Source organism: Schistocerca nitens, chromosome 4 (assembly GCF_023898315.1).
Source record: "Schistocerca nitens isolate TAMUIC-IGC-003100 chromosome 4, iqSchNite1.1, whole genome shotgun sequence".
Lineage (NCBI taxonomy): Eukaryota > Metazoa > Arthropoda > Insecta > Orthoptera > Acrididae > Schistocerca > Schistocerca nitens.
The window spans coordinates 966,470,557-966,486,063 of record NC_064617.1 but is presented as its reverse complement, the minus strand read 5'-3'; the positions used below and the strand labels follow the sequence as shown (position 1 = coordinate 966,486,063).

General features: G+C 39.6%; 1 protein-coding gene across 3 annotated transcripts in view; it reads left to right on the top strand.

Annotated features, from left to right (window-relative positions):
• Positions 1-15,507, top strand: part of LOC126253646 (rho guanine nucleotide exchange factor 10) — a 579,883-nt gene that overhangs the window by 548,014 nt on the left and 16,362 nt on the right. For all 3 annotated transcript variants that reach the window (XM_049955149.1, XM_049955151.1, XM_049955150.1), the window contains 10 exons: positions 1,981-2,263; positions 2,457-2,630; positions 3,008-3,304; positions 3,441-3,533; positions 7,024-7,248; positions 7,571-7,732; positions 9,781-10,005; positions 13,038-13,221; positions 13,374-13,513; positions 13,715-13,983. In XM_049955149.1, coding sequence (XP_049811106.1) covers positions 1,981-2,263; positions 2,457-2,630; positions 3,008-3,304; positions 3,441-3,533; positions 7,024-7,248; positions 7,571-7,732; positions 9,781-10,005; positions 13,038-13,221; positions 13,374-13,513; positions 13,715-13,983 — 2,052 coding nt within the window. The remainder of the gene's footprint in view (positions 1-1,980; positions 2,264-2,456; positions 2,631-3,007; positions 3,305-3,440; positions 3,534-7,023; positions 7,249-7,570; positions 7,733-9,780; positions 10,006-13,037; positions 13,222-13,373; positions 13,514-13,714; positions 13,984-15,507) is intronic.

Here is a 15,507-nt window from a genome sequence, read left to right as displayed (position 1 = left end):
GGATGTGCACGGCTCGACCGGTGCCGTCAGAGGATCACTTGGAAGATGGAATGGTGCACCGTGGTCTTCAGTGATGAAAGCAGATTCTGCACGCACGCAACTGATGGTCGTTCGTGCTTACGAGGTAGACCTGGTGAGCGCTGTCTCGTCTTGTGAAGTGCATTCGCCTGAGACACACTGGCCCTACCGCAGGTCTTACAGTCTGGGGTGCGATAAGCTACAACTCTCGTTCACCTTTGTTGTTTCTGGAGGTGACAGTACCCATCACTTGGTACGTGCAGAATGTTGTTAGGCCTGTTCTTTTGCCATTCTCGCAACAGGATAATGCTTACCCACACACTGCCCACGAAACTCAGTGTCCGCTGCAAGACGTGGAGCAATGTCCCTGGTCAACACGTGGTCGAGCATGTGTGGGATATGATGGGTTGAGAAGTGACTGGTTGAGCAGGTGTGGGATATGATGGGTTGAGAAGTGACTTGTGCGACTGCAACCAACTACGTGAGCATGTCAAGAGGGCATGGCATGACATATTCCGAGGCAGTATTTGCCATCTATATGATCGCCATACTAATGTGAGAGTTTCAGCACGTATTGATACCTGGTGCCTCTAAACCATTTGTGCTAATGATCTGTAAATGTAATCATCTCATCTACCGCATATACACTATTGCTACAGTAAATCTTAGAGTGAATTGGGAACCTCTGAAAGGGTGTACCAATTTTTCTTTCCCCAGCAGTGTGTATTCAGACCAGTAAGTAAGTGGAACTGGAGAATTATGTCTGATATATACATTGATACTAAGGTAATCTGGATAAAAACATTGTAGAAAATAGCATCCTCTTGAGTTTCATCAGTATGTGTAAATCTTACATATTATTGCCTCTTCAAGGAAGTGGCACGAATGTTCGCCATAGTGTTCAACTCCACTGATAGAGTAAGATAAAGGATAAGAGAAAAAGATGATGATTTATTCAGCCTTACCCATAACTAACTTACGGTGTTTATATAGTAAAAAAATTTCAGTGCTCATGTTTTCCTTTCTAATTGCTTTCGGATGTATGTATGGATATCAATTATCTCAGTACATTCTAGCCTCACCATTCATCAGTATCATTTCAAAATTAAGAGGGCAGATTTGATTGACATAATAGCCCAACTTTTTTATTCAAAACATCACATTTGTTATTTGCTGTCACATTTCATAGTCAGTCATTTTTCTAAGTTAGCAAAAGAAGTATTACAGCATTTGTATTATTTTAATTTTAAAAACACTAAATATTTGTGTAAGTTTACACCAGAATTGTTCTTTTTTTTTCATCTAGCTTAGATGCCACTTCTAATTACTGAAATAAGCATACATAATGTTTGAATCGTGATGGAAATAAGATCATGAAAAACCAGTGACATTTCAACAAAAATAAGACATTGTTATGCATTTGAATTTCTCATGGTAGGACAGAGACTTACGGAAAAACTCGTGGAGAAAAATCATTTCAAGATTGTGGACTGGTTATGAGTGTGAATATAAAAGTTTTTCATTGTAACACAATTAGCCTGTTTCATTTTGACTTACTGTCAAAAAAGTTGTTGTTGTCTAGGATATCCCTTGTCGAGGATATCCCTCGTGATATCTGGACATCACGTGTTGGAGTAATTCAAAATACGGGATAATTCAAACTACTGAGACAAATGTCTACAGGCTGAAGTATCATAAATGCTGACAACTATTCACTATTCTGCTTTTTGAAACAGTATTCAAGATATACATTAACACATTCACGTTTGAACATTTCACTATAGCAGCAACAGATTGGCATCACTCATTTCCCACCTTTTTGCACACAAATTGTTAACACACCTTTTTGAAATTTCAATAAATATTTTTGCTATCTTCTACGGACAATCTCGAGTACTCGTAAGTACATTGCAGTGAGGTGGCTTGCAGTAAGAGAGTTCTAATCCACAAAAATGTCTGCAGAAGTAACGGTCAAGCGAGGGCGACTCTGGGTAGCAAGGCACGAACACTGTGCGACAAGTGGCGAGGGCGGCCGAGTGCCACTCTGCCGGCAGCAGGAGGGAGCTCTGGACCACTCGTGTCGGAGGCGGCACCGGAGGCGGTGGCGGTGCCCGGAGGCCGCCTGTCGCGCTGGTTCTCCATCCGGCGCGGCTCGACCCACCAGTACGATGTCGACACCGGAGGGGGCGGCGGTGGCAGCTGCGACCGCGTGCCGACACCCAACAAAATGCCTCTTCTGCCAGAGGTGATCACGAGTTTCTGTTTGATAGTACTGCTTTGAATGGAATTGTAAATTTCTGTTATGAACTGGGATTTGAAAGAAATGGTGTGTAATGTAAACAGAGTGAACATTTCAAAGAATTCTAAGAATGCAGTCGTGATGGTAGGCGTAGGAAAATTGTTTACGGGTCAGTGTATTATTTCTTCTCTTTTTTCAGGTGGAAGAGGAAAATGGCACTACCTTTGCTGCATTTGGGCGGCGCCAGATGCCTCCCACATTACCGCCCCCTCCTCACGGACTCACTCCGGAGCAGCTGAAAAGGCGACACATTGTTGCTGCTATTGTACATAGTGAGAACTCCTATGTCGCAACATTGCATAGGCTAGTCAATGTAAGTTGGTAATAACAAAATAATTTCAGACCCTCCGATTTTGTGTTTGTCACCTTGTGATTGAAGAATACTTACAAATCTTTGTGTTTAATTACCAGATTTTACAGTTCATCCCTCTTACTCCATCTCCCTCCCCCCTCTCTCTCCCGCAGTCTGTCCCCCCTGCTTACACATTCCAAAAGCTATTCAGAAACTACGGAAATAAAACTGTCAGTGTGTGGTTGGCTACAAAGTCAACTGTACTTTATAGGTACAATAGTGAAATTAAATATTAAGCAAGTTAGACAAATTACTGTGTTTGTTAAGAATAACAGCTCATAGCAAGACTTAATGTGAAATATCTGTTTAAAGTGACACCTTGGATTTTTTTTGTTCAGGATTATAAGAAACCTCTGGAAGAGAGCACACCACCAATTCTCAGTCCAGCAAAAATACAGACGTTGTTCCTGCGCCTGCCGGAGATACTGCAGTGTCACACTTTATTTCGCATAGCTCTGGCAGAGTGTGTTCGTAGCTGGGATAGGGATGAACGTATTGGTGATGTGTTTGTTGCATCTTTTTCCAAGGCTGTGGTGCTTGAAATATATAGTGATTTCATCAACAACTTTTCATCTGCCATGGATTTAGCCAAAATGGAGGCAAAGAGGAAGTCAGCACTTGCGGATTTCTTTAAGGTATCGTAATTACTCTGAATTTTTTGAAATACGTAAAAATTCTGAAATAGTCTTCCACAAATGTAAGCAGTGTGTGTAAGATACACAGAGCATTGTTATACATTGTTAAGATTCATATTTCTGGAATGTGTTTCAGGTGAAGCAGATCAGTGCACATGACCGGCTTTCATTCTTTGGTCTGATGGTCAAACCTGTTCAGAGGTTTCCCCAGTTCATATTGTTTTTGCAGGTGAGAGCTTCATTGTTGCATTAACGTTTAACTGTTTAATCATAAATTCTTTGGACACAGAATAGGATGGAGGTGCTTAAAGAGGACTATACTTTCAGCAACTAAAATTCGTGAGAGCAGTTTTTTAAGACTAACTTTAAATATTTGTCATCAAATTATTACTTTTAATGCTGAGGGAAAGAAGCAATCAATTCTAAATATTACACATTCCAATGAAAATATGCCATCTAATAATACAAAAATTCATACAGTAGACTGCTTACACCAAAATATAGTGTGTCCAAAGCACAACAGCAGACGAAGGTAGCACATTTAAATGTTTTCTGCAAGCACTATTGAAACCGATATCTCTTTACAAGGTGTGTTCGAAAAGATATCAAAATTCTGATGGAAGACCTTTATTGCTTATTGTACAGCATTTTAATCACTGTACCAATACAGGTAGTCCCTTCTACCGGCAATACACCATACTCGTCATTTTTTCTACTTTTGGGAAGCCTCCTGAAATTCATTTTCTGGGATGACATGCGGGTCTCTTGTTGCGTTGTTCTGATTTCCTCTGCAGTTTGGAAACGATGCTCTTTCAACGTGGTTTTAAGTTTGGGAAACAGGAAAATGTGTATTGGGGCTAGGTGTGGAGAATATGGTGGGTGGGGCACAATGTGAATGTGATATTTTGCTAGGTAGCTGAGGAAAAGGAGTGATGTGTGCTAGGATTTGTCAGTAACTTCTCGAACAGTCAGACGGTGATTTCTGCGAATGGCAGCATGAACTCTCTCAACGTGGTTGTCATCTGTAGATGGGGTTGTCCAAGCTTGGAATCGCCACCAACTGACATTCTGCCCTGTTCAAAAGGCTTAAACCGCTTGTAGCACTGGTTGCAAATCATCATCCTAAGCAAGTTTTTTGCCAAGTTTGTAGAAAATTTCTCTCTCTTTCCCCCTCCCTCCCTCCCTCCCTCCCTCCCTCCTCCTTTTGTAGAACCTGTGTGTGTGTGTGTTGTGTGTGTGTGTGTGTGTGTGTGTGTGTGTGTGTGTGAGAGAGAGAGAGAGAGAGAGAGAGAGAGAGAGAGAGAGAGAGAGTGAAACTTTCCCAGTGTTCCCTTCAGAGCTCTTCAATCTAGTACACCTGTTGTTAGCAAATGACATTGTATTTTGGTATGCAGGTTCATTGGGATTTTTTGCATCAGATTTAAAGTGCTTGAAAGCAAATTTGCTCACAAACCTATCTAATAGGTTGATGATAATACTTCTTAGAAAATTTCTCATGATTTGTGTAGGTTATTAGAAATAGTCTGTACTACTGAAACTTCATTCCCCTCATAGTTTTTACAGTAATGGTTGTTGTCTTTCTTGTGGAAGACATGCATTATTAAAATATAATCAATAAATCTATTTTATATAATATGTTAGTACATAGAAAATATTTTCCATAATTTATCCCTCAGTAGTCACTTTCGTCTAAGTTCCATTTTAGTTGTATGATAGAATTGCATTGCTTTTGTCTCTGATATTTTGATTGGAGTTACACCTAAAGCAGTCATGGTTGCAATTTATCAGGGCGGTTAAGGTTTATTTCCACAAGTCGTCTACAGAAGCTACTCCTGCAAGTTTTTTAACATTTGTGTGTTCAGTACCGGTGTGACAATGCCATTGTCGAAAACAATGGAATAAAGACGGATGACCCAAAACAAATGTTCTACTATGGGAACCCATCAACATACACAGGTAGTCGCCACCAGCCAGAGAAATGCAAAATTAATTTGTCAATTACTTTTCCAGATGGGGAGTGGCAGCAGACACATCTTTAAATTTTAGCAGATTTTTTGAATCTTAGCATAAGCATAAATGCATTACATTTGTAGTAAACACTGTTTTCAAAAATTGAAAAGTAATTAAAAGATGATATCTTAGTGATATAGCTTGCAGTATTTTTGTGCCCTGGTTTCGAATAGTTTAGTGTAAGACAAAAAATTTTTCGAAAACTGCACAATATTTTCTCAGAACATTTTTAATCTGAGTAAAGTCCTCTGATTTTAGTTCATTCAGTAGTGTATCTTGACAATATAAATATGTACACCTCTGTATCCATTTCTTCAGCCAATTAGTTTTTTTAACTTTGTTTTTTGGTACAATTTTTCTTCAATGGTGGTGGTGGTGGTGGTGGTGGTGGTGGTGGTGGTGATCTCAAGATGTGACTCCAGTGAAAACACTTCTGCAAGTACTTCCAGCAAGTTCTTGAAATTTACTTGTCAAAATCATTTTCAGAAGTAAACTTGACAATTTTTTGTTGTAATGTAGAAGCCTGAGCAAGTGCTTCCAGAAGTTGCTAAATTTCCTTCCCCATCAATGAAACATTCTGAGCTTGTGCTCTGTCTCTAATGACCACATGTTGATGGGACATTACACCCTAATCCCTCTCTCAAACCCCCCCCCCCCCCCACGTGAATCAAGATATTTCATAATTAGTGACTTGGAGTAATGCCGAAAACCTCATATTAACACTTTCAAGTTGAAAGCAGATAACATTTTCCAGAATTCAAGCAATAGGCATATGTCACTTCAGATACATATCACACATCATCAAGGAGCATCCTCATACTTTTAACCAATCCCAACGAAGAAGAAGATTATTATAAATGTGGAAGTGATGCCTGTGATGTCCTAGCTGTAGAAATTTAATGCAGTTGCATGCGTGAAAGAATTATGTATGCTGATAAAATACATGAACTGTATAAAATGGAGGACACATGGATTTTGAATTTTAGTTTTATTAACTTTCGTGGAAAGGGAATTCAAAATGAATATAGTGGGTAATATAATAGAGGGAAACATTCCACGTGAGTGGTTAAATACACAATTATAACCATTTAATGCATAGCAAAACACCAATAAGAACTACACAGAATGTAAAGAAAGTGCAAAAGTTCAATTATTACACAGGTGCAGTGAATTTGTACCTGGTGTGGAGACTCGCACATTTTTAAATCAACAACATCTGAACAGTGAGATCGGTCATACAGGACATGGTGATGCTGTGTTCTGCTTTGGCTGCCTAGGTCTCTGTGAAGGACCTTCTGTACAGGCTTCCTTTGATGGAAACAATTCCAGAAATCAAAAGGTGCATTTAAAATGCACTCGTTTCAGTGCCTCCAGGGTTTTTCATACAGTAGAGCAAGAAATGGATTATTGCTTGTATGTTATCTGTATAACCAAGGGGAGTCAGTTAGAACTATAAAATACGTTTCTACATCCCCCTCACCATTCGTGGTAGTTCTTGTCAATGTATCGTAGTGCAATAAATAGGTATTGCTGTTCGTAACTGCAATTTTCATTTTGAATTGCGCTACCTTTAGTGTATGTAGAATCAAATTTGAAAGTATTTAGTAAAATTCACATTCATTACTTAAAAATAGTGCATCACAGTCATCCAATGATAAAGCAAACAATAACTATAGTTAATATCCACATTTGTTTTTCTGTCAACACAGGACCTGCTGAAGCATACGCCTCAGGGCCACCATGATCGCATGTCACTGCAGCTGGCTCTAACACAGCTTGAATCATTGGCAGAAATGCTCAATGAGCGGAAACGTGAAGCCGAACAGTTCCAGGCCTTTAAAGAAATGATGCGTCACATTAGCGGAAGATTTGCAGCTCGCTCTAGGCCTGATGGTCATCGGTACTTGCTACGTGAAGATAATGTCACACAATTGGTTAGTTCCTGTCAGAATTATTAAAATTTTTCTAGTTTTAAATTATATATTTTATGAGTATTGTATTTGTCCTCATATTGGTGATTATATATTTTCATTTCCTTTGTAGCCTGTTCAAGTTTTAATATGTGGTTTTGCTATGTGAAGGTTCAGTATTTTGTAACAACTAGAAGACAGTGTTTTCCTTAATCTGTCAATATAAGACTGCTTATTTTTCCAGACATTTGCATTTTATAGTACTTACTTTTATTGAAAGACTTGAAATTAAGAAATACTCATGTGGATGGTGCATAACTAAAATGTGGTTTTCTCTTTTTTTCAGGAGTTCAACCAAGCTGGAATGATTACAAAATCAAAGAGTCGAAGGCTGCTTTTGCTTAATGATATGGTGGTGTGCGTATCAGTGACACCAAAAACAACAGATGACTTCAGCGGCAGTGAGAGACTGAGTCTCAAATGGTCGTATCCTGTAACGGACATTGAGGTATGTTTCAAAAGCAACACATGAACATTATTTTCTTATTCCTTGAGTGAATCATTACCTGAATTTTGACAGTCAGTTAAATCACTCATTAAGCACTATCACTAACCATCCATCCATGAACCTGTAGGCTGTGTTGTCGTATATGTATATTTGTGAAGGCCAGTCAGAATAAAACAAAAACATTCTGAATTCCATTATCAGATAAAGACTTTTTCTGAAAACGGTCTTCACTAAGTCGTATCCATTATCGGTTGGAGTTGATCACAAAACTGTTGTAGCAGTTTGAGTGATTTCTGAGATGTAGCTTGCACTTTGTGTTTTAGTATAGCAGTGGTAAAATTGTGTGGAACTGTGTAGGTAGTGATACAATTTTTTGAATTAGCAGCTTCGTGTATCCATTGATGTATAGTGATTTATTTTATCACTATATCACTGAGTGAAGTGGCATTGTACTCACATACGACAGAACAGAAGTTAAATTTCCTATCTCTCTGTCCAGATTTTAATATTTCCATTGCATTTCTAAATTAATTATGTAAATGTTAGGATGGTGTCTTTCTGAAAGGTATATATAATTTCCTTTCGTTGTTCACCAAGTCAGCCTTTTTCTCCATCTCTGATGGCATCGTTGTCAACAGGACATTAATCCCTAAATTAACTTACTTTCCTTTATTACAGTATCTGTGTTTTTCACACACTGAGGAGTTAATGAAAACTGATGAAAGTCATGAATACCACCAAGAGCTGCTGATAAAATTTCTTAATTTAACTATCAAGTTTTGTTCCACAGACTACCATCACATTCATAAAAGCATTTACAACAGGGATGTATAGACTTGCTAGTACTGCGGCCTGCAAACCCATCATCACGAGTACGCAAGGGCTGCAACTTTGAAAATAATGCACTGTGAGATGAGTTGTTATTCCACATTGGGATTCCCCCCTGCATCAATGCCAGCAGGACTCTGCTCTAAAGTTCTAAATTATGCAAGGACCCACTCTCTCCCTTTTGAGAGGGAATGAAAAAGGGAAAAAAAAGAACAAATAGTGAGGGGCGGGCCACATCTGGCCTGCTGTTTGTGCATATTAGGTAATATAAAATTATTGGCATCAGATAATAAAAGCCATGAACCATAAACTATGCCAGACTGCAATTTATATTACTTTGTGACAGCAGTGATGAATACATGGATTTTATTATCTGAGGCTATTGATTTTATATCACCTAATATGTTGTTGTAAATGATTTTATGAACCTGATGATGGTATGTGGGCCAAAACTGGCTGTTCAACAAACAATATGGGCTGTGGGGCATCACCCTCTGAAAACATATTGGTAATGATACAATGGGAACTTCAGGTTGGAATATCAACAATATTAGGAAAAGGATAAGCAAGCATACCTCATGCACACGTGTCTGCCATCTCTGGCAGCTTGGACTGGAATATTCGGGAATGCTCCAGTCTGAGCTGCCAGTCATGTGTGCATGAAGTGTGCTTGATTGTGTGAATGTGTGTGTGTGTTCTTTTCTGAAGAAGGTTTTGGCTGAAAGCTATATGTGTAACATTCATTTTGTTGTGCCTGTCTGTAACTCAGCGTGTCCTCTTACCGTAAGGAGCAGTCTGTCCTTTTCCTAATGTCTTGATATTGCTAATGATAGTGTTGGTGCCATAAAATCATGTAGAATTAGTGACTTTATCTCTACCAGCACGTCTAATGCCTCAGGATTTTTCCAGATGATATGCCATCTCATGAGGAAAATTTTTATCATGCTGGAGATCATTATTCTTGGTTATTGTGTTATAGATAAAGCTGCAGTGACTTTTCTCGTGTACATAAAATACAATACTCTCATCTTTCATTTTTCATGTGTGAAAAATTTAATCATCTTTGTTTGCTGAGTCTATGCAAATTCAAAACAGTGCAGTTGTTTAGTGTCACGTAAGTTCTGTTATTTTGTGTATATGTGTTAGGCGGGGAATTGAAAATCATTAGTGTGGCTACAAGTATAGATTTTAAGCCCTACTAAAGCTACTTTTTTCAATAGGTTGTGGATACAAGTACATCACCTACTTTGAGTCGTTTGCTGGCAGCTGGCTTAAATCGTGGTGGAAGTCTTAAGTCAGACCGCAGTTCCACATCACTCGATTCAAATATGAGTGGCAGTGGAGCTGCAGATAATCTTTGTGCAGAGATGAATGACCTCATGCACGATTATGAGGTCGTAAGTCGAATAGCTGATCTTGTTTCAACTTTGAAAGGCAACTATAAGGTGAGATACTTGTCCTTACTTAAAAAAAAAAAGAGAGAGAGTGTGTGTGTGTGTGTGTGTGTGTGTGTGTGTGTGTGTGTGTGTGTGTGTGTGTGTGTGTGTGTGTCCGTCCGTCCGTCTGTCCGTTCTCCATTTTGATTGGTTAGTTATTTACCTGTTCCAGTTCAGGTTCTTATCAATAGAAAAACCAAAGAATTGATAACATTGTTTCATTCATTGATTTGCCTTGTGCAATATTTCTAATGGTGTGTCAGGCTTTGTACAGTACTGAATCATGTATTGCTTTTATCTAAATTCAGTGACACACCATTTTCAGAGAACCAGTTATTAATTTTCAAGAAAATATTATTTACATTTTCAAGTGTTGAAGTTATTCCATTAGGCTAGACCATAATACTTGTATTGTCGGCAAAAACAGTTAATTTTGTTTCTTGAATGTATGGAGGAAGATGATTTAGGAGATATGTTCTTAAAGTAAGTACTGTTTTAAAATTATGACCATTGGAGCTTTGTGGTCACTATACTGTGCATGCTCACTAAATACCTTCGTCAGTTGGCTAACCACAAACACTATTAAGGTAGCTTTTGCTTGCATCAGTGTTTGTTTGTATACTTTCAAACTGGCTAAACTGACTGAAAATACTGCCAACTGTGAAATCTATGCTGTTACCCGTTTCTTAAGTGCTAGAGATGTGGAAGCTATCCTGGACTTCATCATCAGATTAGCTAACTTTAAGTAAAAAATGCTAAGAGTGCAGGAATGGTTAGATGGCCGCTCAAAATGTGGACAATGACAAACAGGGCAACCGTGTGTCATTACTGACGACCTGGTGCAGAAAGTAGATAAAAAGATTTGAGATGACTGATGCTACATGCTCATCACTATTTTATGCCTTTCCTCATGTTTTGAGAAGTGTTCCATGCAAAACTATGACCGAACAGTTACAGTGTCAGAAGTAGGTGCATGCTGGATTTCAAAAACACTGACTGAGTTCCACAAAACGAATTGCTTAGCCAGTCCAGTAACTTTCCTTCAGACTTTGGTGCCAAAGGGAATACATTTTTAAAACAAATTGTCAGGAGTGATGAAACATCGGTTGCCCACAAAGCACCAGAATCAAAATGACAGTTCGTGGAACGGTGGCACGTAATGTCTCCCAAGAACCTGAAGTTGCAGCAAACAATTTCAGCCCCAAAAGAAATATGTGCTCTATGCTTTTGGGATGGGTAGCATCTTTAGCTTGTCTGCTTTTTGCCTTGGGGTAGCATGGTCATTGCAGACTTCTGTTGTGAGATCTTAAAGAAACTCGACCCTACAATGCAGAACAAAACTTTCAGCAGGCTGATCACATCGTTTGGTTGAGAACTAAATGGTTATCTTCATATAGCTGTGACCAAGCACAGAGTTATTATAATTTGTTCTTGAATTAAATGAAGCACATCGCCTGTCACTACTATGAAGAAGATGAGAATGTCAGAACATCAGTACAGAACTGGTTGCAAAATCAGGTGGTATGTTTTTTTTTGAAAATGGATTTCAGAAGCTGGTTGTATGATATACACTATGCGATCACAAGTATTTGGACACCCACAAAAAAAAATGTTTTTCATATTAGGTGCATTGTGCTGCCACCTACTGCCAGGTACTCCATGTCAGTGACCTCAGTAGTCATTAGACAACGTGAGAGAGCAGAATGGGGTGCTCTGCGGAACTCACGGACTTCGAATGTGTTCAGGTGATTGGGTGTCACTTGTGTCATACGTCTACATGAGATTCCCACACTCCTAAACATCTCTAGGTCCACTGTTTCTCATGTGATAGTGAAGTGGAAACGTGAAAGGACACTTACAGCACAAAAGTGTACAGGCCGACCCCGTCTGGTGACTGACAAACACCGCCTACAGTTGTAGAGGGTCATAATTGTATAATAGGCAGACATCTACCCAGACCATCACACAGGAATTCCAAACAGCATCAGGATCCACTGCAAGTACTATGACAGTTAGGCGAGAGGTGAGAAAACTTGGATTTCATGGCCGAGCGGCTGTTCATAAGCCACACATCACGCCGGTAAATGCCAAATGATGCCTCGCTTGGTGTAGGGAGTGTAAACATTGGACAATTGAACAGTGGAAAAGTGTTTTGTGGAGTGACGAATCACAGTACACAATGTGGTGATCTGATGGCAGCGTGTGGGTATGGCGAATGCCTGGTGAACATCATCTGCCAGTGTGTGGAGTGCCAACAGTAAAATTCGGAGGCGGTTGTGTTATGGTGCGGTCGTGTTTTTCATGGTGGGGGCTTACCACTCTTGTTGTTTTGCATGGCACTATCAGAGCACAGTCCTACATTGATGTTTTAAGCATATTCTTGCTTCCCACTGTTGAAGAGCAATTCAGGGATGGTGATTGTATTTTTCAACACGATTGAGCACCTGTTAATAATGCACGCCCTGTGGCGGAGTGGTTACACAACAATAACATCCCTGTAATGGACTGCCCTACACAGAGTCCTGACCTGAATCCTATAAAACACCTTTGGGATGTTTTGGAATGCCGACTTCGTGCCAGGCCTCACCGACCGACATCGATACTTCTCCTCAGTGCTGCACTCGGTGAAGAATGGGCTGACATTCCCAAAGAAACCTTCCAGCTTCTGAATGAAAGTGTGCCTGTGAGAATGGAAGTTGTCATCAAGGCTTAGGGTGGGCCAACACCATTTTGAATTACAGCATTACCAGTGGAGGACGTCGCGAATTTGTATGGCATTTTCAGCCAGGTGTCCGGATACTTTTGATCACATAGTGCCATAATACTATGGAAATTATGTTGGAAAGTAGACCAAGGTCCAGGCTTTCTTGTAAAAGTAAAATAGTTTTAATATTGTTTTTGTATTTTATTTTAGTTTAAAGATATACTTACTTTAAAAATGCAGCTTTGTATAAAAGCAATTGTAATGTGGCTTCCATCCATTACAATACTATCTTAACACGTGGAACAATCTAAGCAACTATACATACTTTCTGCTACAGGATTTGAATGTGCCAGGAATAAGACGTATTCTTTCCGAAATACAAGGATCAATTCAGCAGAAGGATGAAGAAATGGCTTGGGTTGATTCCTGTTGCTTGCAGCTGGCTGTGAAAACTAAAGGAAAGGAAGAGACTTTTACCTTTCAAACTGATAATCCATCTGTTAAGAAAGAATGGATAACAGGTCAGTTTGAGCTATCGCCTCAGTTCTTTCTGCAGTCAGTAATTTTTCCCCGTACAGCGGATATTATTTTTATGAAGTGTAAGGGTGAATAGTATCAGTCATCGTGTGGTATATACATCTGACTGAGACAACGCTTTCATTTTTTTCTGCAGAACTAAGACTCGCTCAGTTGGCATTGGATCCAAACAACTCGCCTGCATGGGAAGTGCCAGAGCAAGAAAGGCGACCTTCGACAAAAATGCCGCTATTTGTACGTGCCCAGCCAGTGTACAGATCGCAGCATGAAACAGAGGTGCGGTAGTGTATCCTGTGTATTGAATGTAACACGGAAATGTTAACTTAGTTTATGTAAGTTTGTTTGGCTGAAAAATATTAATTGTGTCATTATATTGAGAGTACAATTTTTTTCAAATATAATTGTAGTTTAGTTCTAGTTTTCTTACCTCATTATTTAATTCACTTCATTCACATTCCTAAAAATTGCATTACGCAGGTGCGCTGCGGTTGTTTCTACTCGGCTGGGTCCTTGGCTGCAACACGGGACCACAGGAGTAGTAGGAGAGGGAGGCGGCCTGCGTCGTACTTGTGGGTGTGCACCACAGACGGCGCTAGCAGTCACGTCGCTGTACTGGCACAGCCACAACAACAAGCGGCACAGCTGCGTGAGGTGACTGCCTTCGACTTGGTTGAAACGAGGGTTACGGCAGTTGAATTTGTTCGTGGTTCCCCAGATGCTGTTTGGATGGGAACAGACAGCAGGAGGTAAGACTAAAAAAGTGTTAAAAATTGTCTTTATTTAGTTCATTTTATGACAATTGACTATGTATTTCCATGCCAGATGCACACCTTTGAAGATACTGCCTGTATTGAAGGGATCTAAGTTTTTCGTGTAGTTCCTGAGAGTTAGTACAGGGTTCAGCAGAACTCGCTAAACAGTTTCAAGTGTGGCGGCGCGGTTCCTTCCGTCCCTTTACGACAAACCTTCACCTACCTGTGAACGTTGTCTCAGCAGATCATCAGTAGGAAAGCCGAGTGAAACCTACTGTACTTCAACATGAACCAGGCTGCAATTTAAGTCACTAATCTACGTTTCAGGAGAAAGTTTTCACACAAATGAGAGGTTGGAAATTTTGTCCTCGATATATTCTGAAGCTTAAATGAACAAGTATCACTGCCAAGCCCGTGCTAGTCTTAACACAGTCACTTACAATCCCTTTCACTCACGTTAGCAAGTTTATGGTGTTGCATTTCCCGAAAACGTAATAGCTACAAAAATACTGATTGTTTTTAATTGATAATGCTCACCAAATGTTAAGTCTGTCGGTACCTAATGCAGTCACAGTTTTTAGCCACCGACCTGCTGGAATATATGCCTTTTCTCGTCACAAAATTCACTTAAAAATTCCAAAATTTCCACATGCCCACCAGAATAATTATGCCGTCACTTTACCACACTTTTCATGTATGAAACACTGCTAGATCCGGCAACTTACCGTTTCCATCGGAACTACTACTACACACGTTCGAACTGTTTCATGGCTAGGCTCCCAATCCTCTTTAGAATACTCTGTCTTCTCTACCAGCAGAGAAAGGCGTGCGAAGAAGATTGCTTTACCATTGGTCAGTTTACTCAACAGCCAATAGCAAAACAACATTCTCCCGCATCAGTCCGCGCTTTTCATCAATAACCAATCGCAAACTAGTAAACCTAACGACTGCACTTTTTACTGACATAATTATCTAATATGCTGAAGTTTTGATTATGCATAAAGTTATTTACTATTGTTATTTATACCTGAATTAACTTCCCCTTTACCAGAAACTTAACTTTAGAAATCTATTCTACTAAAATCCCCTTTGTCCATATCCATACTTCTTCGAAATGTTCCCACACTAAATCCCACTACATAACTCGTTAAACAATTACCTTCATATTAACCTTAAACCACACTCACACATCATTCATACTGCTAAAACACATTTATAACATTTTATATATATAAAAAGACATGACAACACTTTATGAAGATACTAGAACAGTTTATGCAAACATTCTATTACTTAAGTGCACTCTAGTGGGCACAATCGAAACTAAAATCACAGTCCCCCTATCCAATACTGTCCTCTATCGACTGATACATAAACTACGTGTGTGTCCAGTCTCGCGTCACCATCTGTCACTATCCAGCTCTGAGACACATCTCCCACTTAACCGCCTCCATGGCAGGATCGGTATACGGCGCTACGCCTCACAAGGGATAACTGCTCAAGCAGTGATGGAAGGAG